Genomic DNA, 15,761 nt, shown 5'->3' on the forward strand with positions numbered 1-15,761 from the left:
TAATGACCCCCTTCTTCAAATTAGATGTTTCGGAAGCGGGATGAACTCCTAGCACCAGCTCGCATGCGAGCAATTCAAGAGGAATTGGCGGCATTCTTTCTTGACCACGTGATCCCTGAAGACGGAGAATTCTATGTGGACCCTGAGTCCATATGATTATATTTGTAAGAGATAATTATTGTATATATGTAGCCGGTAGTGTCAGATAGATATACGAGAACTTGTTGTTCGACCAATCTCTCGGAGAAGGAGAGGTGGTCGATATCACTTCTCTCTGTATGCATATATGTTCATGACGATCTTCTGTTTCCTTCGTTTGCTTACTAGCTAGCCAGCGTGTCTAGTCCTCTCTATACGTATGTATAGTACGTAGCGTCGACCAAGCACGGACATAAGAGAGGACACTTCTCTCTATTAATTATAGCTAGCTAACACAATATATGAAACACCTAAATTAACCCCCCAAAACCCCCAACCCCCCCCCCTTTCAAAAAAAAAAACAAAAACCCCAGCCACAGAAATGCTGACGCGTGGATGCCTATTGGTCCCGGTTGTTGCCACCAACCGGGACCAAAGGGTCTCCTGACTGGGCTCGGCGCACTGCCCACGTGGAGGGCCTTTAGTCCCGGTTCTGGATTGAACCGGGACTAATGGGGGAGGTATTAGTACCGACACTTTAGTCCCGGTTCCCGAACCGGGACTAAAGGCCCTTACGAACCGGGACTATAGGCCCTTTTTCTACCAGTGGTAGCACATAGGATTGAGAGAGCAGTTTCCATCACTTGAAAATCAAAGAAATGAAATGTTAATGCGCTCAAACGCACATGATGACATCACACACAGGAAATGTTGTAGTACAATGTGGTTTAATACAGTAGAGTACATGTGAATGAACAGACGCAAATCCATATATCAAAAGAAAAAAGCCTGACACAAATCCATGGCAAATAATCTAGCTTGTTTGCACTGAGAGAGCTAGTTATCTGGCTCTATCTCTGAGTCTTGGTGCTTCATTTCTCTGTGGAGTTGCCGTGCTTTCTTCACGAGGGAATCAAGGGTGTCGGCAGTGGCAGGTACCGCCATCGTGATCTCAGTGGCGAAAACCATGCTGCCCTCGAGATCCAGCATGGTCTCTGAAGCGCTGGACAGCGAGTCCATGAGGCTCTCGAGATTAATTCGGGCGCCATGGCCCCTGAGTTTCTGCATTTCTGCTATCACCATCCTAGTGGTAAGCCTCATCGCTGTCAGGCTATCGGTGGTGATGATACCCCTGTTTAACTGCACCATCTTTGTCGCAAGGCTGAACATGGTATATTCTTCTGGATCTGTAGCTTGGTCTCTTACCTCTCTCAAAATTGTGTCGAGATCAAGGTGATATTTGTTACATGCCGTCACACAGAGGGATAGCAGGGCAGGATGCAACTTGTGATGTTGGTTTTGGCCAGGAGAGGATGAAGTCTTCTTGCTCGTTGTCTTCTTCTTCTTCTTCTTCTTCTTCTTCTTCCTCCTCTTCTTCATTTTGCTTTGGCTTTCGACGTCAGTATCTAATTTGGCATACCCGGGAATTCCTTCTCCTATTGACGCATGGTGATAGAGTATTTCTTTGAGCACCTACAACGGTAATAACCAGAGAGAGAGAGAGAGAGAGAGAGTTGTTGCGACTACTTTATAATTGGAAAAGAATGAAATGTTCTAGAAACGCAAAGAAGGAAATGTGGCAATTGTCATCAAAGGGGAATGAATGAATGGCTTAGCTGGAGGAATATTCACCTTGCATGCTTGAAGAAAGAAAGACAAAAAGGAAGAAATAACAGACATATAATAAAGAAACAATTATCTATGTATGTACCTGTGGCATAATATCTATAATGTATTCCTTGAGTGTACTATTATCCTCAGTGTTCTCAGTGTAATGAACACATAGATGCTCCAGAATTTCTGCTGCAATTTTTCTGCATATGTTGTCGTCCTGTACAAGTATCTTCGCGAGTTGACCAACAAACACATCGTTTTCTTTCTTGGGGAGGAGGGTGGCAGTACTTTTGCTGCCGAGAAACAACGCCAACAGTGTTTTCCCTGCAGTCTTTCTGATGGAGCCATTGTCACCACGAATGAAGACGTTTATGAGCGTCTTAGTTAGATTATCTCTGCTGGCATTTTCGTCCATCGATAGTTGCGAGAGTATCTGCATGCCCTTCATCTTCAGCTCATATTTACATTCTTCGCAGGTAACAATTCTTTCAATGGTGGCGACTGCTCCCTCATTCTTTGACAACCGTTGACGCAAGTCTTACCTTGTGTTTTCCTTGCTAGTCACAATCAGCTGAAGCATCACCCCCAGAGATCTCTCTACTGCCATAGTCGACCATGCACTATGACCTGAGCGGTGCACTAGGTCGTAGCTGACAGGTGCCATGATCTTGTAGACAACATGTTTGGCGTTGATTATGATTTCACAGTTGACCTCATTGCCCGCAAGGCTCCAAAGGAGACTCAGTCCAGTCAGTACCAGCTCTTTGTAGCAAGCGAGCACCTTAGATGATGGTTGCTGATCAACATCGCTGTCCGACTCCGAGTCCAACTCCAGTGGTGAAGTGTTGTGTGCCTGGAGTAGGTGATATTCTTCGAAAGTGTTGATGAGTGAAGATATGCATTGGATCCATCGTGGGAACTGCTCCAAACGGATCTCGCCAGCAAGCTGCTCCAATATCCTCATAGCAGCCTCTCTCATCTTTCTGTTGTATGAGTCTCTGGAATCTAACGTCTGAAGGAGTTTCTCTAGAATGTGGGAGGAGGATGCAGACCCAAATATGAGCCGCTTGATCAGCCTACTTTGCTGTATAATAATCCTCTCCTCCTTTTGCTGATGCTGCGGCCTCTTCTTCCACTCCTCCCTCTTCCTCTTCATTTCTTCTCTCTTATTCTTCTCATCCATTCTAACCAATGGAGCTCCAGTCCTGTTCTCTAATTCTAATTGCTGCTTGTGCTCTTCTTGTTGGACCAAATGCTGCCGGGTGAGTAGTCTCTCCAGTATCAGTGTCCCAGAAAGGAAGTTACGAGGCGAGTTGGACTCCATGAGTTGTACAGCATATGTGATGAGGTTCCTTCGTCTGACGGAGGATGCCTTCTGGAAGCATTCCTTCCTGATTTCATTCAAGTAGCCTGAAACTGCAGGGTCCCCATCTTGGAAGCCGTATGATTGGCTCACTTGTTTCACTATCCTCTTCTCCGTAAGCAGCAAGATGATTCTATAAAGGAACAATGCACCTTGGACCATACACATAACGTACAAGAGATTATGCGCCGGATCCATGTTTGTTCTGCCCTCGACCGTGTCGCCATAGTAGTCGTGCTCCAATAGACCGAATATCGAGATCCAAGCGGTGATGATCATCCCAAAGAGCACGAGACACGGCGCAGAGACAACACAAAGGTACACCATCACACTGTGAAGCTGCACTAGAACCCATCCAGCCACCACAAACACGACTGCAAAAACTCTCTTAACCACTGCCAGTTCCTGGTGATCATTTCGTGTATTATCAGCCAACTCCCAGTTGGTGGTCAATAGATTCTTCACCGTCCTCAAGCTCGAGATCAGATCACCAGCAGAGCCTATCCTTTCAATGAAAGAGGCATTGATGCTGTTGTATATAGAGTCAAGTTAGATACATGCTGGCTCTATATATAAGCGTGCGGCAAGAAACAATATTAAGCAACAAGAAATATCTCAGATATACTCTCTCCGTCCGGGCTTACAAGACCCGTACGTATTTTAAGATTTATGTTGTTCATCATCCATGAATTACACCAATAATGTACACATTGTGTACCATACAAGTACTACTATGAAGTTTGCTCGAATGGGAATCCAATCCTATACTCTTTGTGCATCTGTCATATATTTTGTTGCACAAATAAATGGTCAATGCTGTTAGAATTTACATGTGGCAAGTAGAATACGGCCTAAAGCCTCCCCTTTATGCCTTGCAGTAATGATTTGCCTGGAATTACGATTTACGACCTTTACCACAACGGTGCCATCCAGGCATCAAACTATTTTCTGGATTAGGTTTGATTGCTACTTATGCGAGCCCTTTTAGATTAGGAAGTCCTCAGAGAGGGCTACTTTACTAAATTAACATTTCAAATAGTGTACAAAGGAGATCTTTCTGAACGAAAGGGCCTAAGATTATAATGAGAAGCTTTGTTGCAGAGATAAGAGCAGCTAGAGGAAAATCTGGACAAGAACGCTCTCTTGAAGAATGAGCTTTTGACGGAGTAACATATTTTGGGTTGAAGCTAAAGCAAACATGATTTGAGCAGCTGTGAGGCCACGACCCGAAACAGTTTATTGTGTAACGTGCTGAAGCGGTGAGCAACTTTTCCGCCAAAGCTGTCGTGCATGATCACACTGCTCCGGGAACTTTATGGGAGAATCCTCTATTTCTAAATAGCTAGAACCAACCATTTAATTTTTCCTCTACGTGCAACACTTTCAAATCAACATGTCATGCATGTCTCCCATGTCACCAGCAAGCAGAAAGTCCACCGGTGAGCATTAATAATTTTTTTTGCGCAATTTTTTTTATTCACACAATGACGATAATTCTCATGTATCCTCGGGAGTGCTTTACTTTATATAAGAGTTTGTCTAGACTTGTCCTTTGCTACCAAAAGGATTGGGCCATCTTGCTGCACCTTATTTACTTTTATTACTTGCTACTCGTTACAATTTACCTTATCACAAAACTATCTGTTACCGATAATTTCAGTGCTTGCAGAGAATACCTTACTGAAAACTGCTTATCATTTCCTTCTGCTCTTCGTTGGGTTCGACACTCTTACTTATCGAAAGGACTAGGATAGATCCTCTATACTTGTGGGTCATCGGGGTCATAAGAGTCATCAAAGTCCTAGTAGTAGTAGGACTCCCTCTTTCCTAGTCCAACTAGGAGGAGGAAGGGGGAAGGAAGGAGAGGGAGAGAAGAGAAGGAAAGGGGGGCGCTGCCCGCCCTTCCCTAGTCCAATTCCCTGGCCCTCTCTCTCTCCACTAAGGCCCATGTTGGGCCATTAGTTTCCCCGGGGGTTTCGATAACCCCCCGGCACTCCAATAATTATCCGGTGACCCCCGGAACTCATCCGGTGTCTGAATATAGTCATCCAATATATTAATCTTTATGTCTCGACCATTTCGAGACTCCTCGTCATGTCCGTGATCATATCCGGCACTCCGAACTACCTTCGGTACATCAAAACACATAAACTCATAATACTGATCGTCACCAAACGTTAAGTGTGCGGACCCTACGGGTTCAAGAACTATGTAGACATGACCGAGACACGACTCCGGTCAATAACCAATAGCGGAACCTGGATGTTCATATTGGCTCCCACATATTCTACGAAGATCTTTATCGGTCAAACCGCATAACGATATACGTTGTTCCCTTTGTCATCGGTATGTTAGTTGCCTGAGATTCGGTTGTCGGTATCTCAATACCTAGTTCAATCTCGTTACCGGCAAGTCTCTTTACTCATTCCGTAATGCATCATCCCGTAACTAACTCATTATTCACATTCCTTGCAAGGCTTATAGTGATGTGCATTACCGAGAGGGCGCAGAGATACCTCTACGATACTCGGAGTGACAAATCCTAATATCGATCTATTCCAACTCAAGAAACACCATCGGAGACACCTGTAGAGCATCTTTATAGTTACCCAGTTACGTTGTGATGTTTGATAGCACACTAAGTGTTCCTTCGGTATTCGGGAGTTGCATGATCTCATAGTCATAGGAATATGTATAAGTTATGAAGAAAGCAATAGCAATAAACTAAACGATCATAATGCTAAGCTAACGGATGGGTCAAGTCAATCACATCATTCTCTAATGATGTGATCCCATTCATCAAATGACAACTCATGTCTATGGCTAGGAAACTTAACCATATTTGATTAGCGAGCTAGTCAAGTAGAGGCATACTAGTGACACTCTGTTTGTCTATGTATTCACACATGTACTAAGTTTCCGGTTAATATAATTCTAGCATGAATAATAAATATTTATCACGATATAAGGAAATATAAATAACAACTTTATTATTGCCTTGAGGGCATATTTTCTTCAGCAGCGGCTGAGTGCCGGACAGTGCAACCGCGGGGACGGCCTCGGGGCGGCGGCGGGGACTATGTTGATCCAAAGTATGTAAAGATGCAAGAGGTTATGATTCTTATCATTGTAGTTTTCTGTATGATGTGCTAATAAACTATTTGTGTTAAACAAAGCACCCCATCTTATTTCATAGAACTAATGATGTGGTTATGCACACCTTTTAAAACCTACACACGTGGTCCCCAAATTATACCATATTTTTCGTGAAGATCTTTGGTTTATGTTCTTTGCTTCATCTTCTCACATCTCCATTTAGAGCTCCTTTCTCTACTTCTAATCAATCTGCATAGATACTACTTTGTTAGGCTTCTGTGCAATAACATAATTAATTGTTGGCTGCTCTGTTATGTCGTTTTTATCTTTATGATGATCTGATCGATCAGAGCAACAGAGAATCATGAATTTTTTTATCATACTTTGCACCGAAGAGTTCAAGGTGTTTCTACTATGTTTTATGATTTACGGCAAATACATGTTAGTCTAAAATATGTTATTTAGTGTTGATGGGAAATGTTTATATTTTACAAAAAAAATGTGTGCTCGTTGACTATCGCCTTCTTCTTGCAGCGACTTGGGAAGGAGGAGCACGATCGTGCTTGTGGGGTAAAATTCTTCTCCTCTAAATTTTTTGATCAAATTCATCCACAAATGACCGAAGCACTCCCTCTGCTCAGCATGTGGGAAAATATTTTTCACTGAATTTTCAAGCCCCTTACATGCATATGTATGTATAGCCAAAGGTGACACTGCCCTAGGCATCTTTTCAACTGGATCATGAACCATGTTCATGAAGCCTCTGTTTCTGACTGAAACAAGCCAACAACAATAGGAAACATCCAGTTGTGTCCATCTAGAGCATTGCATGCTGTCAACTGACCATTCCACTTGCCTGTCAAAAATGATGAGTCTATGCTCAAATATGGACGACACCCTGCTTTGAACCCATCGATGCAAGGCTTCAAAGCTATAAAAAACTTGGAGAACTTGACTTCACCTTCGGCTGATACCTCTGTATCTATCTCCACAACACTGCCAGGTGACCTCTTTTCCACCTATGCTTTGAAATTGTAAAGCATCCTAAATGTATTTGCCCAATCACCATATAAATTTTTCATTGCCCTTTGTTTTGCCTTCCACACTATGGTATATTTCAGTTTAATGGGGTACATATTTTCCAAGTCTACTTTGAGTTTCTTCGCAGTAGTGTTTGGTGTTTTGGCTAAAATTGGGGTGCTCTTTTCTGCAACCCAAAGTTGTGATGTCATGGTTGATACTCTCTGTGAACTTGTAATACAAGTATGTTGATTGGGGATTTGGTTAACCCTGACAGTACTACCATCAGGTTGTAGTCTAGCAGATATGTACCACTTGCAAGGCTTCACACTACCATCAAATCCTCTGCACCTCGCATAAAAATTATTTCTATCAGTCCAAACAGTCTTGGCATCAAACTCATGTTTCACTGCATAAGTCTTGAAACACATCCTAAACTCCTTCATGCTTGGGAACAATTTGCCTACTTCAATGACAGGGTTTTCTTTGTCATACACATGCACCAGCTCATCATCATGTGCATCATCTACTTCATCTGCAGCTTGTTCCATCAACTGTCCATCTACTTCTTCATTAGCATTAGCAGGCAAACTAGATTCGCCCCTCTCCTGCTTATCTCTGTCATCGACTGGAATGCCAAAAAGTTTGGCCATCTCAATGTCAGGCATTGGTGCAATGACCAAATCAGTAGGCTCATCTAATTCAACTACATTCCAATCAACAGTTGTTGCAGTTTCAGTTTTAGTTCCAGTCACCTGTCCCTCTTCGGCTATTACTGTAAGTTCAGTACACATGGGAATCAATGGCCTCTGTGTAGCCCAATCATCATCTACCATCTGCGCAACCAATTGTGATGGCACATATCCAACCTTCGAAAAAATGTTCAGATCAACGAGCTTAGCAAAAAAATTAGCCCGTTTGCTTGTCCAACCGTTTTGCCGATCGATTTCTTCAACAATTTGTTCACCATCTTCTATTCCCACATACTCTCCTTTCCAATCATCAAACCGCAACAGTGATACTTCTTGCTCTGGACCCCAAACAATATTCTCCCCAATTTTTCCACCCATGCCGTCTCTCCCATGTTTTGTAGAACTTGTGGATCAATCTCTGTAAACTCAACCTCCCATTTAACAATTGTCTCTCTCAATGTTCTGTATGCTACCATCAACTAATTTTTCCTTTGATGGAAAGAAATTGACTGTCAATTCGAAGGTCCGAGCGGCAGCATCCCCTCTGTCAGTGGCGGACAGTGTGAGCCCGTGAGAAAGAGCAGACGAGGCCCTAATTGCATGCAAATTGGATCGGAGAGAGGCGCATTACCTATTCGAAGTTGAATCTGGCGGCTCCATCTCAGTATGCCCACGGGCTCCCCTCACAACCTATCGATTCAACAAGCGAAAACAGAGGAAACAAGCTGAGATCTACGGGTCCGAGAGAGGAACGGGAGGGCGACTAGGGTTCAAATTCACTCACCATTTTCTGAGGACGAAGGCTCCGTCGCCGTTGAGAACGAGGGCTCCGCCGCCGCCATTGAGAATGCAAGATCCGCCGCCGCCGGAGAAGAGGGGGCGGGGGGCAGAGTGGCGAGCCCGGCACGGTCGGGCGGCAGGGCACGGTCAGCTGTTTTGAGGAACAATTAAGTTGGACCCACATGTCCTAACATATAAACGGACGGGCTTGGTTGACGACCAATTTAACCACATTTAACACCCCATGTGGCCAGTGGCGTAGCCAGCCCAATAAATCAGGGTGGTCCATCAATAGAAATATTTACATAAGTTTATTTATTTTCAAAGAAATATTTTTTACTACACTATATACAAGCTATGGGGAAATTCCAGGGTGGTCCATGGACCACCCTGGCCACCCGCTAGCTACGCCACTGCATGTGGCCCTGGGCTATTTACACGCTCAAATGTGTCGCATCACAGCCATTCATTCCAACAACGTCGCACTCCTTCCAATTCGCATCAAAAATGTCGCACAGGAGCTATTGGCCCATATCAACTCATTGCTAGTCATCCAGGCGTACCCTCATGGAGATCACATCAAAGGAAAAATGGTGGCTGCGCCTTTGTACAACAGGAAATTGTTATCACATGTAGAGCGTGAGAAGCCATCAGCACTTGGATGGGTGACACCACCGGCCGGCTGGGCTGCGCTCAACATCGATGGGTCCTTTTCTACCAAGGACGGAACTGCAGGAGCTGGCATGGTCCTTCGGGATGAACATGGAGATATTATTTTTTTCGTCTTGTCGTGAGTTAAGGCAGTGTGCATCACCACTAGAATCTGAACTTGCTGCATGTTCAGAAGGCATCTCCCTGGCTACCCAGTGGTCTGAGCTGCCTTTTGTGATTCAAACGGACTGCGCAGAAGTGGTAAAACTAATTGAAGGAGGTATTGGCGACCGATCGGAGCATATGATGTTGATCCGCGAGATTACTTCACGTTTTCGGGAATATGGTGAATTCTTAGTTAAGCTTGTGAGGCGTGAACGAAACGTTGTTAGTCATTTTTTAGCGAACTTTGGTTGAATAAAAAAGCGCACTGCGGTGTGGCTTCATTCTGGGCCGGACGAGATTCCGGACCTATGTAATGCAAACATGGCTGCCACTTAATTAGTGAATTCCCCTTTTTCCTCGCAAAAAATGTTCACAATAGCGTATTTGTATAAGGAGCCCCTTAGTTGACGAGCATTCACCAATTGCCAGGAGGGGGTGGCATTTGTGACCAATTTCACTGGCATTTTTATTTGTGAAGGGACAATTTATTTAGAGCTGAGATGACAGTTTCTATGAGAGAAGACACCTTTTCATTTAAAACTGCCACCGTTTGATCTCGTTTTAGAACTAAAATTGCCATTAGTAGAGGTTTGTTTGCCACCCCTCTTCCGGTCGCCAGATAGGATTTCCATTATAAAATGTCTGTTTGCATGTACTTCCTCCGTTGGGCCATCTTCTATTTTGAAACGGAGGAAGTATTTTATACGGGTGTTCACACTTTTTTTTGGTACATGAAAAGCTAAAGAAAACTGAATCATTTTTTTTTGAAAGACAAAGAAAACTGAACCATAAAAAATGAAACTGAAGGGGAAAAAGAGAGCACAAGAAAACAAGAAAACGAGGGAAACCGCGTCTGTTCCGCGCGTTGGACGCGGAACAGAGAATCTGCCAGGAACGCGGCCGCAGGTCGTCACCCCGACGACCCAGTTCAGGTCAAGCCACTGCTCCGTCGCCGTCGGTCACTCCAACCAAGAAACCATCCCCAAATCTACAAAGCTCCGCTCCGCCCATGGATCCACCTCCACCCCTCCACCCCTCCCCCGCTCGCCGTTCCTCTGCCTCGTGCAGTCCTGCCTTCTTCCCCCTAGTCACCACTCCCTGCCGCCCAGGCGACCAGACCGGCGACGGTCTGGCGGCGGCGGCGGCTACAGTTGAACCGAGAAGGTGGCCGCGGCGACTGCAGCTGAAGCAGAGGGTGGCCGGCGGCTTGACGGCCGGGAGGCAGACCGCGGGCGGACTCCGACGGAGCTCGGTTCAGAACTGCAGAGCAGATTGCGTGGTAACCAGCCTCCATCAACTGCTCCTCATATATGTCGTCGTTGCTGCAGCCTTGCACGCTGATTTGGGTCCATCAACCATCGGATGGTGGTGAACCATCAGAGGACAGGTTTTCCACCAATCTGTGCCAAGCACTAGTAGTCTAGTGACTAATATAGATGATGTTTCTTCACTCATTTTTGTGTGTGTGTTACTGAGTGGAATTGCTATGCCCTGTAGAACCGTAAGGTGGCTTTATGCTCTCCTTGAATTTTGGGGTCTTTCTTTAGTGGTTATCCTGTGATCTGATGGAAAGAGATCTCGCACAATCTAGTATCATGGTTGTGTGCAACACCGCATGGTCCATCTAGTAATGAAAGAATAATTATTGTATAAAGATTTAGATCATAAAACTCATGATGAGTAGTAACCTCATTGAAATGAGGCAACTTCTGTATATTGCAGTTGTGATATTAAATTTAAAGCATGCCTACTATCATCAGAGATTTCAGTTTTTCTGGATAAGGTTACTGTGTGTACTCTGTACTGTGCCCACTGGTCACATGGAGGATGGCGTGATGTGTAAAAAGCTATGTTCTTTGTGTGGAAAGGAAATCACATCCATCTTTCGGTTTGTCCCTCTATGGTTAGCATGGTTAAACAAAAGCACAGTGGAGGAGAATAATTCTGTTGGCTGTATGACCATATTGGTTTTCAGTGAAATGAAAGCTGGGAGCCATGCTCTTTTTTGTCGAGAATAAAAGAGAGTACAATAGAGGTTGTTGCCGGACATGTTATGAGCAGAAGATAATTAAGCTCAGTTCATCAAATTGGCTAAAACGATTTAAATACTAAGCAACAATATTGTGGTGTTTAGCCTTCTTTATAAACACAATCTGACACGTTTTGTCCAATATGCCACATTATGCCCAAGCTGAAACTGATATTACTTGTTTGGTGTTGCTGTTTTTTCAGAACTGAATGGCTGAGGCTATACTTCTCGCTGTGTCAAAGATTGGGACAGTCGTTTTGAATGAAGCTGTCTTGGCTGTCATTGACAAGCTGTCGACGAAGGTTGATAATCTGAAGGAATTGCCAGCAAAGATTAAAAGAATCGACATAGAACTGAAGACGATGAATGATGTAATTCAAGATTTGGGTACAACACATCTCAGCAACAATGTCGTCAGGGGTTGGATTGGACATGTGAGGAAGCTGGCCTACCATGTCGAGGATGTGATTGACAAGTACTCTTATGAGGCTCTTAAGCTCAAGGATGAAGGCTTCCTACATCGGTACATCTTCAGAGGTTCACGCCATATAAAGGTCTTCAGTAAAATTGCTGAGGAAGTTATACGGATAGAGGATGAGATCAGGCAGGTCAAAGGACTGCCTACTTATTGGAGCTACACAGTCCAACCCATAAGAAATGAGCATGTAGAGATTGATAGGCAGAGATGTGGAGGCTGCTTCCCGGAACGTGTTAGTGATGAGGATCTTGTCGGAATTGATGAAAACAGGAGCAAGTTGACCGAATGGCTGGCCACCGATGAGAAAGAAAACACAGTGATTACAGTTTCTGGTATGGGAGGCTTGGGGAAAACAACTCTTGTGAAAAATGTGTATGATCGGGAGAAAGCCAACTTCCCTGATGCTCATGCTTGGATTGTGGTGTCACGGGCATATAATGTAGGTGATTTGTTGAAGACATTGCTCACGAAGATACAACAACACACACAAGAGTCACCGCCGCCGTCACCTCTTAGGACGGACGCCAAACCTGATGTTTTTGAGCTAAAAGAGGCGATAAAGAAGATACTGCAAGATAGGAAGTGCTTGATCGTGCTTGATGATGTGTGGAATCCAGAAGCATATAGTCTGATGTGCAGTGCATTTCAGGGTCTCCAAGGAAGCCGTGTTATGATCACGACACGGAGGGAAGATGTTGCGGCTCTTGCTCTAGTGAGCCGTCGCCTACAACTCCAGCCATTGGGTAGAGACGAGTCATTTAAGCTATTCTGCTCAAGGGCTTTCCACAACACCCCAGACCGCAAGTGCCCTCCGGAACTTGAGAAGGTGGCTGGTAATGTAGTTAAGAGGTGTCATGGCCTGCCATTGACCATTGTATCTTCTGGCAGCCTATTGTCCACGAAGCAGCCGACACAGCATGCCTGGAATCACATGTACAATCATCTCCGGAGCGAACTACAGGCAAATAACCATGTCCAAGCTATACTTAATCTGAGCTACCATGACTTGCCAGGTGATCTCAGGAACTGCTTCCTGTACTGCAGCTTGTTCCCTGAAGACTATGCAATGTCACGGGAGAACCTTGTGCGGTTGTGGGTTGCTGAAGGGTTTGCGATGAAGAAAGATAACAGCACGCCGGAGGAAGTGGCTGAGGGGAATCTCATGGAACTCATCGGTCGGAATATGTTGGAAGTTGTGGAGAGGGATGAGCTCTTCAGGGTTAGTAAATGTAAGATGCATGACATTGTCCGAGACCTGGCCCTGGTTATTGCTAAAGAGGAGAGGTTTGGTTCCGCGAATGATCAAGGCGAAATGATGCGTGTGGATAAAGAAGTTCGCCGGTTTTCAACATGTGGTTGGAGAGACAGTAACACAGTTGCTACAGAAGTGGAATTTCCACGACTCCGGACCGTCATCTCGCTTGGGGCAACTTCATCCTCCACCAGCATGATTTCCTCAGTTTTGTCTGGATCCAGCTACCTTACTGTTCTCGAGCTTCAAGACTCTGCAATCAACCAACTGCCAGTATCCATTGGGAATCTGTTCAATCTCCGCTACATTGGCTTAAGGCGCACAAATGTTCAGTCACTGCCAGACACTATTGAAAAACTCTCAAACCTGGAGACATTGGACGTCAAGCAAACAAGAATAGAAAAGCTACCACCTGGAATTGTGAAGGTTGCCAAGCTACAGCACCTTTTAGCTGACAGATTTGCTGATGAGAAGCAGGCGCAGTTCAGGTACTTTGTTGGAGTGGAAGCACCGAAAATGATTTCCAACTTTAAAGAACTGCAAACTCTTGAGACCGTCCATGCCAGCAAAGACTTGTCGCTAGAGCTGAAGAAAATGAGCAAGTTGCAGACTGTTTGGATTGATGACATCAATGCATCTAACTGTGATGACCTTTTCAAGACCCTCTCAGATATGCCTCTACTTTCCAGCTTACTTCTCTGTGCATGTGATGAGAAGGAGACACTTTCTTTCCAAGCACTCAAGCCAACGTCTGAAAAGCTTCATAGACTGATCATCAGAGGCGGCTGGGCTGCTGGGACACTCAAGTGCCCAATATTTAAGGACCATGGAAAGAATCTCAAGTATCTGGCTCTAAGCTGGTGCAATCTGGGGACGGAAGACCCGCTGCAGCTGTTGTCATCTCATCTGTCAGCGCTCACTTATCTCAGTCTTAACAGGGTGAGCAGTGCAGGTACATTGGTCCTTTCTGCTGGGTGCTTCTCTGAGCTGAAGACACTTGTCTTGAAGAACATGCCTGATGTCAAGCAACTGGAGATTAAAGAGGGCGCCATTCCATGCATTGATGGGATCTACATCGTGTCACTCTCGGAGCTGAGTATGGTCCCTCGTGGCATCGAAGCCCTTGGATCTCTCAAGAAGCTCTGGATGTTGTACCTCCACAAGGGCTTCAAGGATGACTGGGATCAGAAGGAGATGCACAACAAGATGAAGCATGTCCTAGAGCTCCGTGCCTAGTCTTGCTCTTTTCGTGTCCTCCCGTTGTCTTCTGCTGCTGGAGGTCTGTACTTTGTTGTAATCTTTAATTTTTCTGTCATGCTGCTCTAGACTCTTTTGGGTAGTGCTAATAGGTTTTTGCCCCGTAGTGGGTGCTCGAGAGCAGCACTCAGCAGCGGGTTTCCTATTAGTGCCCAAACTTGCTATCTTCATTTCCATTCCCTCTATTGTTGTATTGTAAATTTGTAATGAACTGGTTATTTTGATCAATTAATGAAAACGGGCTTAGCCCAGTTGGCAAAAGTATCGGCAACCTCCTTCGGTAATTAAATATCATATTAATTTCTTATACATTGTAAGTGTGCACGCTTCTAATTATTTGTAGTGAGTCCTATGGTACTGTGATGGTATCAGCAGCTCTTAATTTCTTTGCAACTGCATCTTATCATTCATTGTTTGTTGTTTCTGTAATAACTCGTGAAAAACACCAATTCCTTGCTGCCAGGAACTAAAATGATTGAGTTTGCTTGATGTTTCATACTCCCTCCGTTCCAAAATACTTGTCGTGGTTTTAGTTCAAACCCACGACAAGTATTTTCAGTGAGGGAGTAGTATGTATGTACTCTGCCATCTCTCTGTTTCCTAGATACTGCAATGCATTACTCACTACAAGAAATTAGCCACGCAGCATTTTGCCACCAAGCGTTGGCTGCGGCGTCTACAGCTGGGCAGCGTTGCAGCACCTGCAGCGGTGGTTGTGGCCCGATTTGGTTGGTTTTCTACCAAATTTGGTTTGCAGGCAGGCAGGGCTGTTTCGTCCAGGGCTATAGTTATGTGTAACTAGTTCAGTTCAGTTCAGCAGCTCTGTCTGTTTATGATAAACTGATAATGGATTCGATCTATGCAAAATTGTTTCAAAATCATTTGTTCAGTAATTCTATAGACAAGATAACCACATTATTATCTAAAAAGAATATAGACAAGGTGACCAGCAAGCTGATCTGAATTTCATTTTCTTTTGTAAAGCAACCTGTAAACGCGTGTTCTTACTATCGTGCAAATTATTTATTGGTATTTATGCACATATAGTTCCCCATTTCAGTACTTCAGTCTTGAACCCTGCTTTACTATGTGATTTTTTTGGGTGTAACCAAGTACATTATCATGATACTCAAGTCTTGAAACCTTATCTAGTTTAGTTCCTTACTCTTTTACAGTATAGTCTTATCTCCTTTATCATTGATACTATGTCTCTTCCTGGTTTGCTC

The 15,761-nt window shown here is 44.4% G+C and overlaps 1 protein-coding gene and 1 pseudogene across 2 annotated transcripts; one reads left to right on the forward strand and one right to left on the reverse strand.

The window, feature by feature from the left end:
• Window positions 1-851: 851 nt before the first annotated feature.
• Window positions 852-3,719, reverse strand: LOC147988522 (uncharacterized; annotated as a pseudogene).
• A 6,698-nt stretch (window positions 3,720-10,417) lies between these two features.
• On the forward strand, window positions 10,418-14,799 carry LOC125543227 (disease resistance protein RPM1-like). Of its 2 annotated transcripts, none has more exons than XM_048706508.2 (2): window positions 10,418-10,906; window positions 11,752-14,799. In XM_048706508.2, the coding sequence occupies exon 2, from the start codon at window positions 11,758-11,760 to the stop codon at window positions 14,512-14,514; it is 2,757 nt and encodes a 918-aa protein (XP_048562465.2). In that variant the 5' UTR covers window positions 10,418-10,906; window positions 11,752-11,757; the 3' UTR covers window positions 14,515-14,799. The 2 variants fall into 2 exon arrangements, with proteins under 2 accessions (XP_048562465.2, XP_048562455.2); XM_048706498.2 differs by having other exon boundaries at window positions 10,419-10,798.
• Window positions 14,800-15,761: the final 962 nt, after the last annotated feature.

This window comes from Triticum urartu, chromosome 1A, assembly GCF_056163025.1.
Source record: "Triticum urartu cultivar PI428250 chromosome 1A, HENAU_Tu73, whole genome shotgun sequence".
NCBI classification, from domain to species: Eukaryota; Viridiplantae; Streptophyta; class Magnoliopsida; order Poales; family Poaceae; genus Triticum; species Triticum urartu.

Coding starts and splice junctions, on each gene's coding strand:
- LOC125543227 (XM_048706508.2), top strand. CDS start 11,758: ATGGCTGAGGCTATACTTCTCGCTGTGTCAAAGATTGGGACAGTCGTT.